The 16,804-nt window shown below is 40.0% G+C and overlaps 2 protein-coding genes across 4 annotated transcripts; both read right to left on the bottom strand.

Moving 5' to 3' along the window:
* Nucleotides 1–46: 46 nt before the first annotated feature.
* fdft1 (farnesyl-diphosphate farnesyltransferase 1) lies at nt 47–6,133 on the bottom strand. 2 transcript variants are annotated; one of them, XM_089022173.1, is made up of 8 exons: nt 5,903–6,133; nt 5,028–5,125; nt 3,979–4,162; nt 3,738–3,866; nt 3,455–3,646; nt 2,393–2,569; nt 1,347–1,499; nt 47–603 (listed from the first exon to the last, which is right to left on the bottom strand). In XM_089022173.1, the coding sequence occupies exons 1-8, from the start codon at nt 5,999–6,001 to the stop codon at nt 382–384; spliced, it is 1,254 nt and encodes a 417-aa protein (XP_088878299.1). In that variant the 5' UTR covers nt 6,002–6,133; the 3' UTR covers nt 47–381. The 2 variants fall into 2 exon arrangements, with proteins under 2 accessions (XP_088878299.1, XP_088878298.1); XM_089022172.1 differs by lacking the exon at nt 5,903–6,133 and having other exon boundaries at nt 48–603; nt 5,028–5,755.
* Nucleotides 6,134–7,959: 1,826 nt separating this feature from the next.
* Nucleotides 7,960–16,492, bottom strand: gata4 (GATA binding protein 4). 2 transcript variants are annotated; one of them, XM_089022175.1, is made up of 6 exons: nt 15,780–16,492; nt 12,400–12,566; nt 11,151–11,276; nt 10,963–11,044; nt 10,142–10,323; nt 7,960–8,604 (listed from the first exon to the last, which is right to left on the bottom strand). In XM_089022175.1, the coding sequence occupies exons 1-6, from the start codon at nt 16,330–16,332 to the stop codon at nt 8,479–8,481; spliced, it is 1,236 nt and encodes a 411-aa protein (XP_088878301.1). In that variant the 5' UTR covers nt 16,333–16,492; the 3' UTR covers nt 7,960–8,478. The 2 variants fall into 2 exon arrangements, with proteins under 2 accessions (XP_088878301.1, XP_088878300.1); XM_089022174.1 differs by having other exon boundaries at nt 15,792–16,472.
* Between the last annotated feature and the right edge of the window lie 312 nt (nt 16,493–16,804).

Genomic DNA, 16,804 nt, shown 5'->3' with positions numbered 1-16,804 from the left:
TCCAAAGTGTTTACCTTATGACAGATATATATATATGATAATAATACAAATAGAGCAAAATGGCAAAAAAAATGGAGGACAACATGTTCAGAGACTCTTAACAATGATTGGCCGGCCATTCACCGACTAGACTCTTGCATTTTGGGTGAAATATTCTCCACACTTCATAAGCCACAAAAATGTGTGAAATTAAAAATAGAATTTTGAATCCAGTTCAAAGCTTTTTGCTCACATTGTTCACTGTGCGTCAGTCGTTCTGTCGAATAAATGCTCAAACAGCATTTCATGCAATGTGCGACCAAGTGCTTATTCGCGGGTACGTCCATAAACCTCTGAGGGCAGTGATAAGACTATTTTGCGTCTTTGATTCATAGTCTAAATTTACTGTCCCTGCATATCGCCGGCCCCCTGCGCCTGCGTCGCCGTGGCGCTCAGGTACTGCCAGCTGACAGCTGCCAGCAGCATGGCGGCCGACAGGTACACTGGCGACAGGTGTTGGCTCCTGACGGGCACGTCGGACGCCTGACATTTTTCCCGGATGAGCGCCAAGATACGAAGCGTTTCGTCCCGTGACGGATCAGAAAGCGACACCTTGTGCAGAATCTGCAAGGGAAAAAAAATGCAGGCTTAGAATGTTGTCCTTTAATAATAATAATAATAATAATAATAATAATAATAATAATAATAATAATAATAATAATCCATTTCATTTATAAGCGCCTTTCAAAACTCTCAAGATCACTTTACAGTCACAGGACAAGTTTTTTTTTTCTGTGGGTGAGCAGCGGCAGTCACACGCGCCAGCGTTCACTCAACCTGGAAGTAACTCATAGATAGAAATCAATAGATAGAAAGCAAGCTAGCTAGCCAATCGTTAGCCAACAGATACCTAACTAGATAGCCAGTCAGCTAGATGGTGAATAGATAGCTAGCTAGATAGCTAGCCAGCCAGATAGCTAATAGATAGCAAATAGCTAACAAGTGATGATAATAATAATACATTTCATTAATAGCCAGTTAGAGAGCTAATAGATAGCCAGTTAGATAACCAGATAGCTAATAGATAGATAGCTAGCTAATAGATAGCTATCCAGCTAGCTAACAGCCAGTTAGATAGCTAATATAGCCAGTTAGATAGCCAAAGAGCTAATAGATAGATAGATAGATAGATAATTGATAGATAGATAGATAGATAGATAGATAGATAGATAGATAGATAGATAGATAGATAGATAGATAGATAGATAGATAGATAGATAGATAGATAGATAGATAGATAGATACCTTTTTTACCTTTTTTACTTTCGTTCCCTACGTTTCAAAACAGAGACAGAAAAGAGGCCCACCTCCTGGCTGTACTGGCTGATGATATTCTGCACGGCTCGCATGTTGGTGGCCTCCATCATGAGAGTGACAGCTTGTCCCTTTCGGATTTTCACAACGCCTTGAAACACCAAGGGGTTGTTGTAGCATGACGACAGAGTCGCTATCGCCATCACCTATTACACAAAAAACACAAGAAACACATTAGCTTAATCAACATTCATTTGAAATGGAAAAAAAAACTAATCAGTACAGTGATACCTTGGCTTACGAACTTAAATGGTTCCCAGACAGAGTGTGTAAGGCTTAAAGTGTGTTTCGCAAAACTTAATTTCCCATAGGAAACCATTAAAATGAGAATAATCCGTTCCCAGGTCTCCATTAAAACGTAATTTTCTACTTTCTAAGCCTTAAAACTAGACAAAATATACCTTATTTCATGTATAATAAATGTGCTATGGTATTATAATTAAAGAAATAAACTGTATTGTATAATAAAGTCATTTTATTTACCTTTGTGATGGTCGTTGATGGCTTGATGGAATGATAGCTTTTTGCATAAAGTGTCTCAAGGAGCTCTGGGTTGTACATCTTGGAAGTTGTGATACTGCTTGTCTTTTCATTTCAAATTGAACTTATGGCTAGTGCGGGTTATTTGTGGAGCCTGATTGATGGGAATTTTAACCTTGCAGTCTACACACTTCCTTTGAACTATCAAAGTTGAAATGAGTCCAAATTTTGCGGTTTTCTATCTATTTTGTCACTCTCTCTCGGTCCTCTGCCTGTCTCTTTAATACTCAAACCACCTCCCCTCACTGCTGCGTTTTTGACCAATCACATGGCTTTAACCGAAGACTGGGGGCGGGGAATAGAGGACCAAAACAAGCCGACTCCCATTTTCTTTTAGGAGAAGGGCTCGTTCGCGAACGACACATTGTGGCAGCTCCTTGTGTATCCCGAAAAATAGTTCGTATGCCAAGGTAAAATTTTAATAAATTTAACGTTCGTAAACCGAAAAGTTCGTAAGCCAAGGGGTTCGTAAACCGAGGTATCACTGTAGCCGTCTTACTTGAGGAATAGCGCAAAAGTTGAACACGCTTTGGTTGCGCAATCGGGCCAGGTAGGAGATGACATCCGGCACATGGCGGAGCGCATCCGTGACCAGCAGATTGAGACACGATAGAGCCGACTCCAGCTTCTCGGGCTGAGCCAAGTCTTCCAGACGACCCGCAAACTGGCTCCACGCCTTGCATTAGTATAACATTTAGCAAAAGTACATTATTTTTTTGGACTAACCAAGAAAACAATTAAAGCTAAGCATATGCAGGTAACATCCGAGTTACAACCGGGTTCCGTTCTGACAAAACGGTCGTAAGTCAAACGGTCGTAAGTCGAAATCCATTCAAAATGGCCGACATGACGTTTACACGACAGGATAGTATACGATGTCAATCTATTGTTTTAAAGCAACGTTTTCTATTGAATACTATTATATACCAAACTGCTTACAGTTCATTTATAAATTCGATAACTTTTAACGCAATTTTTATCATTTTATATTCCGTATTATCGATTTTTCTTTTTGTATAACTATACCTGCAATGTATTGTATACAAAACTGTTTACAGTTAATTTATAAATGTTTTACTTACCTTATAGTGTCATTTTTATCATTTCATATTTCATATTATCGATTTTTATTACTGTATAACTGTACCTGTAATGTATACAAACTGTTTACTCATTAGTTCATTTTTAAATGTTATACTAACCCTGCTCTCCCTGCTAACGGCCAGAAGAGGTCACGCTCGGACAAGCAGTGTACTACAGGAGATGTTGCCGAAACTGTATCAGCACTGTAAAACGACTGTATTGAGTGTAGTCACGCATTGCTGTGCAAGTGTGTGACATGCTGGCTGGCCAAAATTGTAGTACGAGTTGCCGCCTGCTAGCACGTTGCCAGGTGTAGAATAAAATTAAAAAGGGGGTCTGGCGGTGGTCGTAAGTATGGGTGGTCGTAACTCAGATGTTACCTGTCCTCAAGAACATATTTCAATTCCCTTATTTTGTCTTCAATAAAAGTGATGCAATATAAACACACATCAGGATTTAAAAAAAAAAAAAACCTCACCTCTTGTGGCCAGAAGGCACGTCCCTCTTTTGTGTCCTCCAGATAATCTCGAATGATGTTTGTTTTCTGGAGGAACAGACCCATGGAATTGGCCAAATCCGTGTCCCAGCCCACCTCCGGCTCCTCCAGCTGGGACGCCGAGAAGAGGCGAGACAGGCCTATGCCCACCAGCCCTGCCACATAGTGGCAATACTACAAAAAGAGACGCGTTCACGCCATGCTAAATATTTAGCACCAGCGCATCAAGTCAAAAATATTTCTTTCAAGTCCATGAAAGGATCACCTTGTCCCACTCCTTCATGGATCTCACTTTCTTCTCTAGGAATTCGGCCATTCCGACTCCCATTCGATGGCAGATGTCTGAGATGACTTCCTGGTACTCTTCAGCCAGATTTCGGAACTCCAACGATATCTACCGATTGTTATCAGACAAATATTTAGCCAAAACGTCACAAAATGGCGTTATCTTTGCCAAAGCATGGAGTGGCCGTGGGATCAATACCCCTCACTGAAAAGCTACTGACCGTGGGGAAGTCCTCCAGAACTTGCCGGTCTTTCTCTTGGCTTTCCCTGAAGCTCCAGGTGTCCTGGTACAGGTACGTGTGGAAATCATTCAGCATGGGAACCTTCCTATCTAGGGGGATGCTCATATCGTCTTCCACTGTGTCCAATGCCCGAAGCACCAGGTAGAAAATGCACACGGCGTGTCTTGAATAAGATAGAGATAGTCAGCGATAACATCGGAAGGAAGGGGGGGGGGGGTAGCAAAGATGACCAACTGTCAGTGGATGTTACAGAATCATGAATTATTTGAAATACAATAAATGTAAAGCATCATATTTCTTTACATCATGCATTTAATTTGAACTAGTGTTCTTTTCTTTGCTAATAACCCCCCAAAAAATGCACAATCGTTTTATTGTAAAATTAATTCGTCTCATTTGCTTAAGCCAACGTTCATGTTTATGTATCCGCCCTGACCTCTCATCGGATACGTCCCATTGTCATTAAAAATAACAAAAACACACTGATCAAAGCTAAGAAAAAGCACCAACAGACCGAGTCCGACAAAGCAGCTACTATTCATAAGTAATGTAGCAAAGCAACGGGGGAGAGATTTGTATGCAAACATTATTCACACAAATACACAATTTTCATGTGTTTTTCATTGCCAAAAATAGTTACAATTATGTGTTCTTCCTATGTCGCTACTTCTTTGTCAAATTCAAATATCGAAGCGAAAAAATGTCAGAAAATAAGCTCCCGTTCAGTGGAGGCAATGCAACACTGCCGCCTAGTGGACAGAAGAAGGATGCCTGAAACTTCTGTCGACATATTTTAAAGTGCGTGACGAGTATCTAAAAATGCACAAGCGCAACCGAATGCTGATTAATTAACACACATCGTTTATAATACTAATCAAAATAATCGTATTTGTTAATCTTGGCCAGAGTCGTGCATGTTTTCATGACTTATTTGAGAGAATTTGACAGGCACACAGACCATGCAGACACAACCGCGGGGGGGGCGTGAACCATGCTTGTTTGTGTACAGTGCCTCGACTCCGACTCACCTTAGGTCGCCGTCCAAGGCCTGAATAACTGCAGCGAAACTCCTGCTAGTCTGGTTCAGGTACACGTAACACGTCCTTAGGCTCTGACTCATGGACTCCTGGCATGACAAACAACACAATGCCGCATGACGACCGAAGTCTGCGGCTCGCAGAGCGCTGGACGCCCGAGCGGCCTCCCGCAGGCTCCGCTCGCCCAGCCTCCGGCCCGACAGCAGCGAGCGGGGACAGGCGGGTGTCGGACCCCGCGGCGCGACCGACAGGGAGCGCTTGAATACGGCTAGCGAGATGGGACACTTGCAGCACGCTCCGGCTGCCATGCGATGTCGGTGTAGCCCGAGAGGACGAGCGAGAAGCCTCGGCGGCTTGGCTCGTCGCGGGCGGGCGTGCCTGTGGAGGGCGAACAGCTCCTAAACCAACCTTGGAGGGGGGGACGTCGACTCAACATGTTGAACGACGGAGGAGTCCCGCCTACTTCCCAACCTTGGCTATAGCGTCCTGAGTTACAGACGCCATTTTTGGCGGTGAATTCTTCGTCAATGTCGCCGCCATATTGAATGTGTCAATAAACGGATAAAGATGAGCGGCACAAACCTGTTGCTATTACCTCTGGTAGCAGCTTTTTATTCATGCCACTCGCGAATATGTCTAGCCGTCATACGTGTTATGCAAAGTTCTACAATTTAATTATGATCCATTAAGAACAAGATCGCGTGTTAAATCATTCGTGTTGATACTTGCTGAGGCGACATGAGAATCAAAACGACGGTATTCGCTGTCAAAACTCTTGATTAATCTATCTACCGAAATCTTGCATAAAATACTAAATCTTAATTATTTGACTTGCTGGATGACACGTTTATTCCATTTGTACTCACGTAATCCAATTTGGGCATGACAGCTCGACAACCTCCCATTTTAAATTTAAGGAGGTTGTAAATCTCTTCCGGGTGGCTCAGAGACTTGAGGACGTCCATGTTGCCTCCTTAATATGACACTAGGAAGCAAAATAAAATGCTCGTGGATTCTCTCCAGCCATGAGAGGGGAAAAATAAAGATACTCGAAGCAATATCGGACGACCGGTGTGTATTTTCAGTCTTCCGCCTGAGCCCAGATCGACTCACGACTCCGATTGGCTGACATCTCATGGGCCCAGGCAATAGTGACCAATGAGAGCACCGAGCGGCTGGTGTGATGTCCCGCCTACCTTACGTCACAGCAGTTTGGCTTTCTATTGGTTCTTTATTCATTCATCGTCTCAAGTGTAATCCAGCCTCTGGATGAACCGAGCAGGAAATGTCCAGTGCCGCAGCCTATACACGAACTGTGATTGGCTGAAATGTGTGTTTGTTTTATGTAAGATCGATCCTTCAATCATTTATGTATACTGGAAGAAAATTGAAAACCAACAACTTGACTGAAACTGGAGGTCGCCTTGCCTTTATTAAACACGAATTACAACATGTCAATGCAACATATTTGTATCTGATCCGCTGTGTGTGACATTGCAGCCACAAAGACAAGGTAGTATAGGTAGTCTCGATTTAGTGCATCCATATCCATCATCTGGGTTTTTTTTGCAATATAGCCCAATATTTATATATTTATATAAACTGGAGTGGAGAGCCCTTGCATACTTGTAAATAAAGTTGCTGCTTTTGGGTTACAGGCAGCTATATACTGTAGTATACCACATTTACACCCAAAAAAAATACAATGCTGTACAGTCATTATACAGAAAGAGACATTGAGTTTCCCAAGATACATGATAATTAACTGATTACAGTTGCTATGTTGTGATGCTGGAAAAAAATGGGATTTCCCAAATTGAGAACTGAATTTTCACTGAAGGAATAAGTGGCTCTGTTTAGCGTAAAGCAACGTCCAATTGGGCACTTGTGTGGAGTTTTCCGTCTTTGGTTATTTTCGAGAGTTGTCCGTCTTCCACCCTCGATCAAATATCCCATAATTATGTGGCAGGCACATACCATATTTTCAAAAACATATTCAAAATTATAGTAATGCATTGAATGAATTGATTTCTACAATGATACACATTGTTTCATGCACAGTTATATTTATAAAGGAAATATGACGACATCTAGCGCCACAGTGTAGACCTGCTTTCAGATGTTCGAATAATAATAATCCATTTCATTTCTAAGCGCCTTTCAAAACTCTCAAGGACACTTTTCAGTCACGGGATTTTTTTTTTTTTTTTTGTGTGCAGGTGAGCAGCAGCGGCCATTCGCGCCAGCGTTCACTCTACCCGGAAGTAACAGTGGTTAAAACATTTTTACAAAATATAGATATATATTTTTATTTGAGATGCAACTGAACTGTGTTAGATATTTTTTTTTTGCGCTGATTCCAAATCGGTCCTGTTTCTCATCCTCTCGCACTTTTAAGAATAGGTTTTAATAATAATAATAATAATAATAATAATAATAATAATAATAGTGTAATATTAACTACATGAATATATGAAGATCAAACGTCTAAGGATGGAGGACACGAATGAAAATTAGAAAGTAGAAAATTATGTTTTATGGGGACCTGGGAATGGATTATTCATATTTTAATGGTTTCCTATGGGAAATCAATTTTTGGGATACACACTTTTCACCATACACACTGTCTGGGAACCAATTAATTTTGTAAGCCAAGGAATAACTATTATTATTATTATTATTATTATGTTGTCATATTTATAAATTAAGGGTTAACTTTGGTTTATTTTACCCATAAAAAAATCCATAATAAAATTGGAATTTAGAGATAAAAGAAAAAGTATAGAATTATGAGAAAAAATATGTAACAACATTTTTTAAAAACAACTTCGACAGCACGCTTAGGGACAAACTAAATTTTAGTATATTAAAGAAAAAGTAGTCAGTCCATCTGAGTTTTGTGTATGAAAATAGAGCCCAGAATTTAAGTATATGAAACTTTGGTGTCAACAATCTATAACATGTAAAAATGTATTATTATAAAATAGTTCGCCGATTTTGTTTTGTTACTTTGTCTCATTTCTCCATCCCAAAATTCACTTTAGACGAAATCTGCATGGTTTAACTCATAATTTTGGGATCTTAACCAAACATGGTGGACACAATAACAAAATTGCTTTGACGATAATACAAACCTGTGACTACAAATTCCAAAGTTACCCTGAAATGTTGCAACGTTTCAACAAATGACATTGTTGCTACCCCCCCCCCCCCCCCGCCTTTGGCATGTCCAACGTTGTCTGACCAGATGAGTCAATACTGACCTGAACATTTAAATCTGACCCGTTTGTTTCGTCACAATTGGACATGAAGCCTCGTGATTCATTCTAACAACTGTCAAAATGGCGTTCTCAAAAATCAAAACACTCCTTACTTGGAAGAATCTTGTCACAGTGTTGATATTTGACGCTCCGCCTCCATCAGTCCACGTCCATTTTTCTTACTAAGCTAAAATGAGGTTGTTCCACGGCTCGGCTTTTGATCCCGATGAGACACCGTGACCCCCGGAGGGCATCTTCAGTGCGAGGGTCCCGCCTTGAGCTGTCATGTAGGCGGGCAGAGCTGAAATCTGGTGTCAAAAAGGGTCAATTACAAATATGGCGCTGTTAGAACTAGTTATATACACATCCTACAACACAGGTGTCAAAGTCAAGGCCCGCGGGCCAAATCTGCCCCACCACATCATTTTTTTCGGCCCGCGAAAGCAAATCAAACTTGTTAAATTCCATGATGATTGCTAAAATCTGAGCCAAAATTTCATATTTTTGGATGTCAACCACAATAAAAGTCATTATTCTTGACTTCAGATTTGAAAACGAGTTATTCATTAATTTGCTGTGTGCTCTATATGTAATATTTGAAGGGATTTAAATATTCTAATGGGTTCCCCAAATTCATAACGGCCCTCGAGAGGAAACCATAACTACAATGTGGCCCGCGGCAAAAAATGACTTTGACACTCGTGTCCTAAAACATCCAACGTTATTTCATTTCTACTTATTCTTATAAGTTAGTTCGTCTATATATGTATGTAGTTTAGTTATTTGTATATGTGAAGTTTAGTATACATGTACTCAGCTCAGTTAAAACCTTAAAGGACAACCGACATCTCCGGACAAGTTGTGTCCATAATTTGTAAAATGGCTTCAAATGACTGCTGAGTGTATTTTACAAAGATTCCACCGCATATAGCTATATTTTACGTATTAACACTGAATATTCCGGAAGTCTTTTTTTTTTAGTTGCTGACGAGTCCGTACGTGATGTCACTGAAGGAACGCCCCTGACAGAAAAAAGGACACATTGTAGCAGTCCTTCCATCACGTCAATGCATTTTGCTGTACTTGTTTGGTCGGAAAACTTCGTGTTGCACCAAAAAGATGCAGAAGAGGGCGACCAAGCTCCATATAAGGAATTTATCAGCCTGTGGAAACGGGCTGATTAATTCCTCACAGGAGCTCGGTCGCCATTTCCCCCCAATGTTGCCTCAAAATGGCCCGGAAAAAAATCTTTAATCGATTGCAAACATGTATGCTTTCCTCTTCAGAACTATTTGAGTCATATTCATAACTGGATGAGTAACAAGAAAGCATATTCTCCGAATCTGACGCCATTGTTTTGATTCTCCAGCAATGCAAGACGTCTTGGCGTGACGTCACGAACTGGGGGCGGGACTTTCTAAAAAATGCCCAATTCGCAGCTCAATTTTTTTGCAGATTTTGGACACTAAGTCATTTTTATTGGTGTTTTGCATTTGACTAAAAATATACTGCGTGTTTTGAGTATTTTAGATGCTATAAAACGTTTTTCTGATGTCAGTTAGGAAACAAAAAAGTGACGTCGGTTGTCCTTTAAACTATCATGTTTCAGTCTAATAATAAATATTCATGATTGTGTCTAACAGATAGGTCCTTTGCGCAGTGACATCACTCCTGTTATCTATATCTGCTTGGGACGCCTAAATACATATTATTTTTTGCATATCACCTTGCTTCCTGCTGATTGAATATTTAGACTACACAAATGAAGAACTGAACCAGAAGAAAAGAACAAGATTTAACCCAACAGGCGCTACGTATCGATACAACACTTTTTTGTTGTTGTACCTGCGTGTGCGTGCTGTTATGTGCATATAAATTGAGAGTCTCCGGTTCTGTTTTTATCTGCCGGGCTTCGTCGGACATGGAGGAAATGCCCAAAGAGGAGGAGGAGGAGGATGTGGAGGAGGAGGCGTGGCCTCGAGGAGTGCTGCTTGGTGTCATGGGAGTCCCGTCGTTGTTTAGAGGCCCTGTGGTACACCACAATTAGGTGTGTTGCAACAAACAATGACATCAAGTAGGACAACCGACGCCTTTACGGCAGTTTACAGCAGTTTTGTTTTTCTACTTCTTCCTTTCCTTTTACATTCATCGCTTTGTTGCTGTGAAATGTCAATTTCTCCATTGCGATACTAATAAAGGCTAAGCCAATCAAATACAACAATCTTTAAAAGGGCGACGTTGGTATTCAAATGAAATGCCACCTGGCGTCTTCATCTTGGTTTATGTGGTTATTTATATATCTATATATTTTATTTGTTTATGTACCTAGCTAGCTCGGCTGGATACCTAGCTAGCCAGCGACCTAGCCAGCTACCTAGCTATCTATCTATTGAGCTATCTGGCTGGCTAGCTATTAGCTCTCTAGCTAGCTAGATAGCTATTCGTTATCTATTAGCTCTCTATTAACTAGCTAGCTAGCTTTATATCTATTTAAGTTACTTCGGGGTTGAGTGATCGCTGGCGCATGTGGCTGCCCCTGATCACCCACAGAAAAACTGATCCTGTGACTGTAAAATGACCTTGAGAGTTTTGAAAGGCGCTTATAAATGAAATGTATTGTTATTATTATTATGAATAGAAAAAAAAAATCATAATTTGAAGCTAACCAGTTTGGCTTTTGTTCAAGTTTTTGGGTTTTCGCTTGCGAGTCTGTATGCCTTCTTTTTTCATGGCGAGAGGCCGCGGCACCTGTGGGGGGAAAAAAAAGGAAGTGATTTTTGACACTCAGTAATATCCAAATATTATAATAAGCACGTGTAACATAAATTCTTGGTTTGAGTTTTGTTTTTTTTACCCCGTGCAATTTCATGTAGAGTCCGCAAGCGTTGCACACTGGCTCGCCCTCAGCATTTCGTCGCCACAAGGTTGTAGTGGTGGTGTGACAGTTGGTGCAGGATAGGCCCACCCTCCGGGAGGCCGACTGGAGGACACGGATATAAATGAGTCATGGATTTTTGCTTCTTATTTGGAAAACTGCAAAAAAGTCTTCATTCCCTCTACGTGATGTCGTCTGATAGGCTTCATGCCAAATTCGTGAATGGCAGTGAATGAGTTAAATGTGTTATATGGATGAAATTGAGATGAGTTGAGCTTAAAGGACAACCGACACCTCCGGACAAGTTGCGTCCATAATTTGTAAAATCACTTCAAATGACTTCTACTGAGCGCATTTGACAAAGATTCCATGGCATATAGCTATATTTTACGTTTTAAGACTCACGCTGAATATTCAGGAAGTCTTGATTTCGAGTTGATGACGATGCCTGACGTGACGTCACGGAGGAAACGCTCGTGACAGAGAAAGCGACACACAATGCATTTTGGGTACTTTTTTTTTTGTCTGAAAACACCGTGTTGATCGCGAAATTAGAAGGAAAACGACATAAATAACGCAATGGTGAATCGTGTGTCGCAGTCAATTGCGGTAACACGCATAAAGAAGGTGTATATTTACACAAATTCCCAGCGGACAAATCAGCCCATTTTTAACAGGGCTTGTGCGCCATCTTGTGCATTTTCTGGGCGCTACATTGGAGTCCAGACGGCTCGAATTGATATGGGAGGACTTCTTTAATCGATTGCAAACATTTACGCTTTCCTCTTCAGAACTATTTGAATCATATTCATAACTGGATGAGTACCAAGAAAGCATCTTCTCCAAATTTGAACTCTATGAAGCCATTGTTTTGATTCTGGAGCAAGGCAGTGTGTGACCAATAGTGATGTCACAAACAAGGGGGCGGGACTTTCTGAATCTGCCCAGTTCCAAGCTCATTTTATGGCAATTTTGGGACACTTTAACTCATTTTTATTGGTGTTTTGCATTTGACTAAAAATATCAGCTTGCGTGTTTTGGGTATTTTAATTGCTATAAAATGTTTTTCTGATGTCAGTTAGGGAACAAAAAAAATGTTGTCGGTTGTCCTTTAAAGTTCCCCATGACAACCACGGCATGGTTCAAAGTTCAATTTGAGTGACATGCACAGCTTACACCATTAACAGATGTTTGGTGTGAAGAAAAATCAAGCAATTGTTTCACCCACTAGTCGCCTTTGGGGCTTGATGAGAGGCCTGTTGATGCCGTTCATCTTGTGGTAAAGTCCGCAAGCGTTGCACAAGTAGTGGCCCGTACCATCCCGCCTCCACAGGGGGGTGGACATGGCACCACAGTTGACACACTCTCGGCCCTCCGCGAAGTCATCAAAAAAGTCTGTGGACGCACAAAGACGGGAATATGTACAATGATTATTATTATGATGATTATTATTATTTAAAATTGCATTTTCTGTGTAGCTCTTTCTCTTGTTTCTATTTTATTTATTGTGTTCTATTTGTGATTGTATTTTATTTATGAGAGTACCTATGCTTGTCTGTGACTGTAAGGTGTCCTTGAGAGCTTTCAAAAGCGCTTAAAATGAAATGTATTATTATTATTATTAATAAGTGACAGGTTACACATCCATCTTTAACTGTGAATGACCGTCATCCATGATAGTACATAATAGGGGCTTTCATGAAGGTAGAAGGAATTATTAAGAGGTCCAAATAGCGCTCAGTGTCAGAAAAACGTTCACGGTTCCGCTAGAAAAGCAAACACGAAGTCAAAAAAAGCCTACTAGAACACCTCATATTTATTTGACGTTAATCAGAGGCATTCGATGGCTAGACTTCCCTTTAACATTAATTTGTATGTGATTGGTTAATTCACATCCCAGATTATGAGGATGTGCACACTTCTAAAATGGAAGTTTTTCATTTATTCGTTTTTACATTCCCTCTCAAAAATACATTGTACAGTGTTCTGAAAAAATAAATGCTACATTTTGAAACAAATATTACTTTGTATTGTACTGCGATTAAACCGTTGTATCCTTCCCATCAAAAAAAAAATAGTTGCCATGTGTTTTAATTAATAACACACTTTATATGTATTTACTTTGTGACACAAAGTAACAATTCAATATGTACTGTAAATATTTAGTTTGTGCATGTTGCTAAATTGGTTGCTGCCTTTTCAGGTGTGTGTAACGTGACCACAAGAGGGCAGTATAATACACTCGCGAACACGAATTATTATTATTATTATTATTATTATTATGTTGTCATATTTATAAATTAAGGGTTTAGTTTGGTGTATCTTACCCATAAAAAATCCATCATAAAATCGGTATTTAGAGATAAAACAAAAAAAGTGTAAAACTATGAGAACAGCATGCTTAGCGACACACTAAATTTATAGTATGTTAAAGAAAAAGTAGTCGCTCCGTCTGAGTTTTGCATATGAAAATAGAGCCCAGAAATTAAGCACATGAAACATTTGTGTCAAAAATCTACCAAATTTAAAAATGTTATGTTATGATAAAATAGTTTGTCGATTTTGTTTTGTTACTTTGTATCATTTCTCCATCCCAAAATTCACTTTATACAAAATCAGCATGGTAATATATATATATACTGTATCTACACGTACATGCACACATATATATATATATATACGTATCTATATATATTTTAGGGGGTGAGTTGGGAGGTTTAATATAAATCAACTTCTAGAAGAAAGACCATCAACCTTCAACCCTTGCTTGTGTGTACGGTGGATATGTGCACCAGCAGCAACAACAGCAGGAGGTGCAGGCCCCATTGCTTATCTGGCTGCACCCCCCCCCCTAACCCTACCACACACACCTCCAAGAAGATAAAGAACTGGCTCGAAATAGAGATGCAAAAGAAGCTTTGTCACATATAGAGGTATTTACAAATTCTGAGTTCAAAGCCCTATCTCACAAAAAAAATCAAGTGAGGTCTGATCACCTGGACAATCATTTAAGTTGGGGTCCATTTTGTGAATCATAAATCCAAATCAATGTGTGGTAACTTTTTTTTTTTTAATCTTGTGATGCAGAGAGATTTCATCCAAGGCTTCGAGCAAAACAAAGACAAGCAAAGGAAGCTAACCTTGAGTGCGGAAGCTAATGTAGCCAACGCATTAACACAAGACAATACACTTGTTGCACTAATGTGTCATGTAGAAATGTCAGCGTGTCTCCTTATCTTGACCGTCCATTTAAAAACACACTTTTAGTACCCGGCGAGGGCAAAGGTGACAGCGGGGAAAATCAACCGTGAAGTTATACAAATGTGTATTTTATATTATGAAAAAAAGGCCTCAATTTCAATGGACAGTGATTCTATTATGAATTAAAAACTGGGATTTATTGTTGAAAACGCAATTTTTCCCAGATTGTGTTTCTTTAATCAGACTTAAATCGATGTGATTTTTTAAAGAAGCCATTTCAGGAGTGTCCTGTGAATGGATCCATCGGGTTATAAGTCAGATTGGATCAATTGTCTTATCTCGTGAACACAACGTTGTTCCACAAGGAATTTTGAAAGAAATCATTGTGAATACTAAATCCTGTGGTCAGGTATATATAACGTGAAGTAATATTAGTTGATACCAGACTTAGGTAATTTAATGGCTACCACGCGTAATTTAAATAATAGACAAGACCTTGACAATATAAAAGTCTCAGGAAAAAAAAACTAATAACAGGCCCCATTCATGATTTGTCCCGAGAGAAAATTTGTTGGCTATATTACCAAAATGTGATGGTATCATTAAATGTACAATACATGATGGAAAATGTTGAATAAATTAATCAAATGATTACCTATTCATCACTTGACATTAATGCCTGAATGAACACTTCAGTTTGAACTGTTGGTTTAAGATTTAAGATGTTAAAGCGCTATATAAAACAATATGTATTGTAAGATAAAATATCATGTAATTGAAACGAAATGTCACTTCTTTTTCATATTAAAAGCACATTAAACAATAATTATAGGTTTGTATGACGATCTTCATTGTTTTTTTATCTCAAAAAGGAAAGTGCAATAATTTGTAATAATTGCCATGACTCAAAATGTATTTTTTAAAATGCAATATTATGCAAAAAAAAGCAAGTGTATATTTAACATTTTTGAAATTATAATATAAAACAAAACGTCTGTGTAAGCTCTCAGTCGTACAGGAGTGGTCCATCGATGAGAAGGTTTCTTCTCATCGATCTCATCGATATAAAACAAAACGTTAGAGAATAGAGTTTTATTTGGGTATACAGTCATGTGAAAATTGAAATAATTAAAATAAATGTCACACACATATACGTTAAAATGTTACATTATATTAGTTATTCGTTTTTGGGAGGGGGGATTGACGAATCGTGTATAAATTAAATCATTTTTTTAAATATAATTGAAAATATGTGCGTGTATTTGTTGTCTAGGGAAAAAATTAATCCAAATTTTCTTTCGCCGTATTCCACTTTGTTTTGTCCATCAATATTTAGTAGATTTTGTCACGACAAAACTTCAACCTAAAATAAAGCAGCGATTAAAAAAAAAATAATTTCATACCTACATCCATGCTCACCTATATTCGGATGTCTAGTGCCGCCTGTTGGACCGGCCGCTTGGAGGCCGTGGAGAACCGGACTCTCGAAGTGGGACGAGGACCACGTTCCGCCCACGTTGGGGCTCATATAGGCCGGGTAAGGGCTGTGGTAGGAGCCGCTGAGCCCCCGGGCTCCGTAGTGCTCTCGTCCGTTCGCGGAGATGCTCAGCGGGCTTCCGTACGAGGAAGCGGCCGCCGCCGCCGCAGCCGCAACAGCCGCTTGGTCCTTCGCCCCGACGGAGGACAGAGGCGGGCTCGCGGAGAAACTGAACCGCGGGGACACCGACGAATGGTTGTACGACGACTCGACGCTCGGTTGAGCCCAGCCGGAGTGGCTGGAGGCCGGCGTGCCCGGTTGCGACGCCCCGGGTGACTGGAGGTAGGGAAGGCCGGGAATCATCTGCGTGACTACCCGGGTGGTGGGCACGTAAACCGGAGAGGCTGCCGACGAGCTGTTATGGAGGAACCCGGCCTCGTAAGATGGATGTCCGTGGTTGGTTGTCATGATTCCCTGGTACATATCCTCTCCTGAAAGCTGCACATCCGAATCACCGGAATTATAATACAAAAAAATGGGTGCACTTGTGCTCGAAATAAATAACACTTTGAAAAAAAAAAAATACAGAATGTGATTTAAAGTTTGCACATCACGTCTCCGTGCAAAAAGAGAGAAGCTGTTGTTCTTGCTGTCCTGTCCAACCACAGTGCGATTGAATCTTATCAAATTAAGAACTAAGGAAGGGAGAGAGAAGAGGAGGAGTGAAAGGAAATTTACCTCGATCAAGATCTCTGGTGCTCTCTCTTTCTCGGCCTTGCCCCTGTCAAAAAAAGTGTGCAAATTGCAACGTTGCATTGTCTTTTTCATTCATTCAGAACGAAAAATGTAACATTTATGGACCGTTTAAGTTGGAGAAGTGAGTTAAAATGTGGATTATTTGTCAATGCCAAATTCACACTGACATCATTATCATAACAACATAATTATTCGTCAG

This window comes from Hippocampus bargibanti, linkage group LG19 (assembly GCF_051943395.1).
Source record: "Hippocampus bargibanti isolate YZ-2025 linkage group LG19, ASM5194339v1, whole genome shotgun sequence".
Classification (NCBI taxonomy): domain Eukaryota; kingdom Metazoa; phylum Chordata; class Actinopteri; order Syngnathiformes; family Syngnathidae; genus Hippocampus; species Hippocampus bargibanti.
Note: the sequence above shows the minus strand (reverse complement) of the source record. Positions and strands in the feature narration are given on the sequence as shown.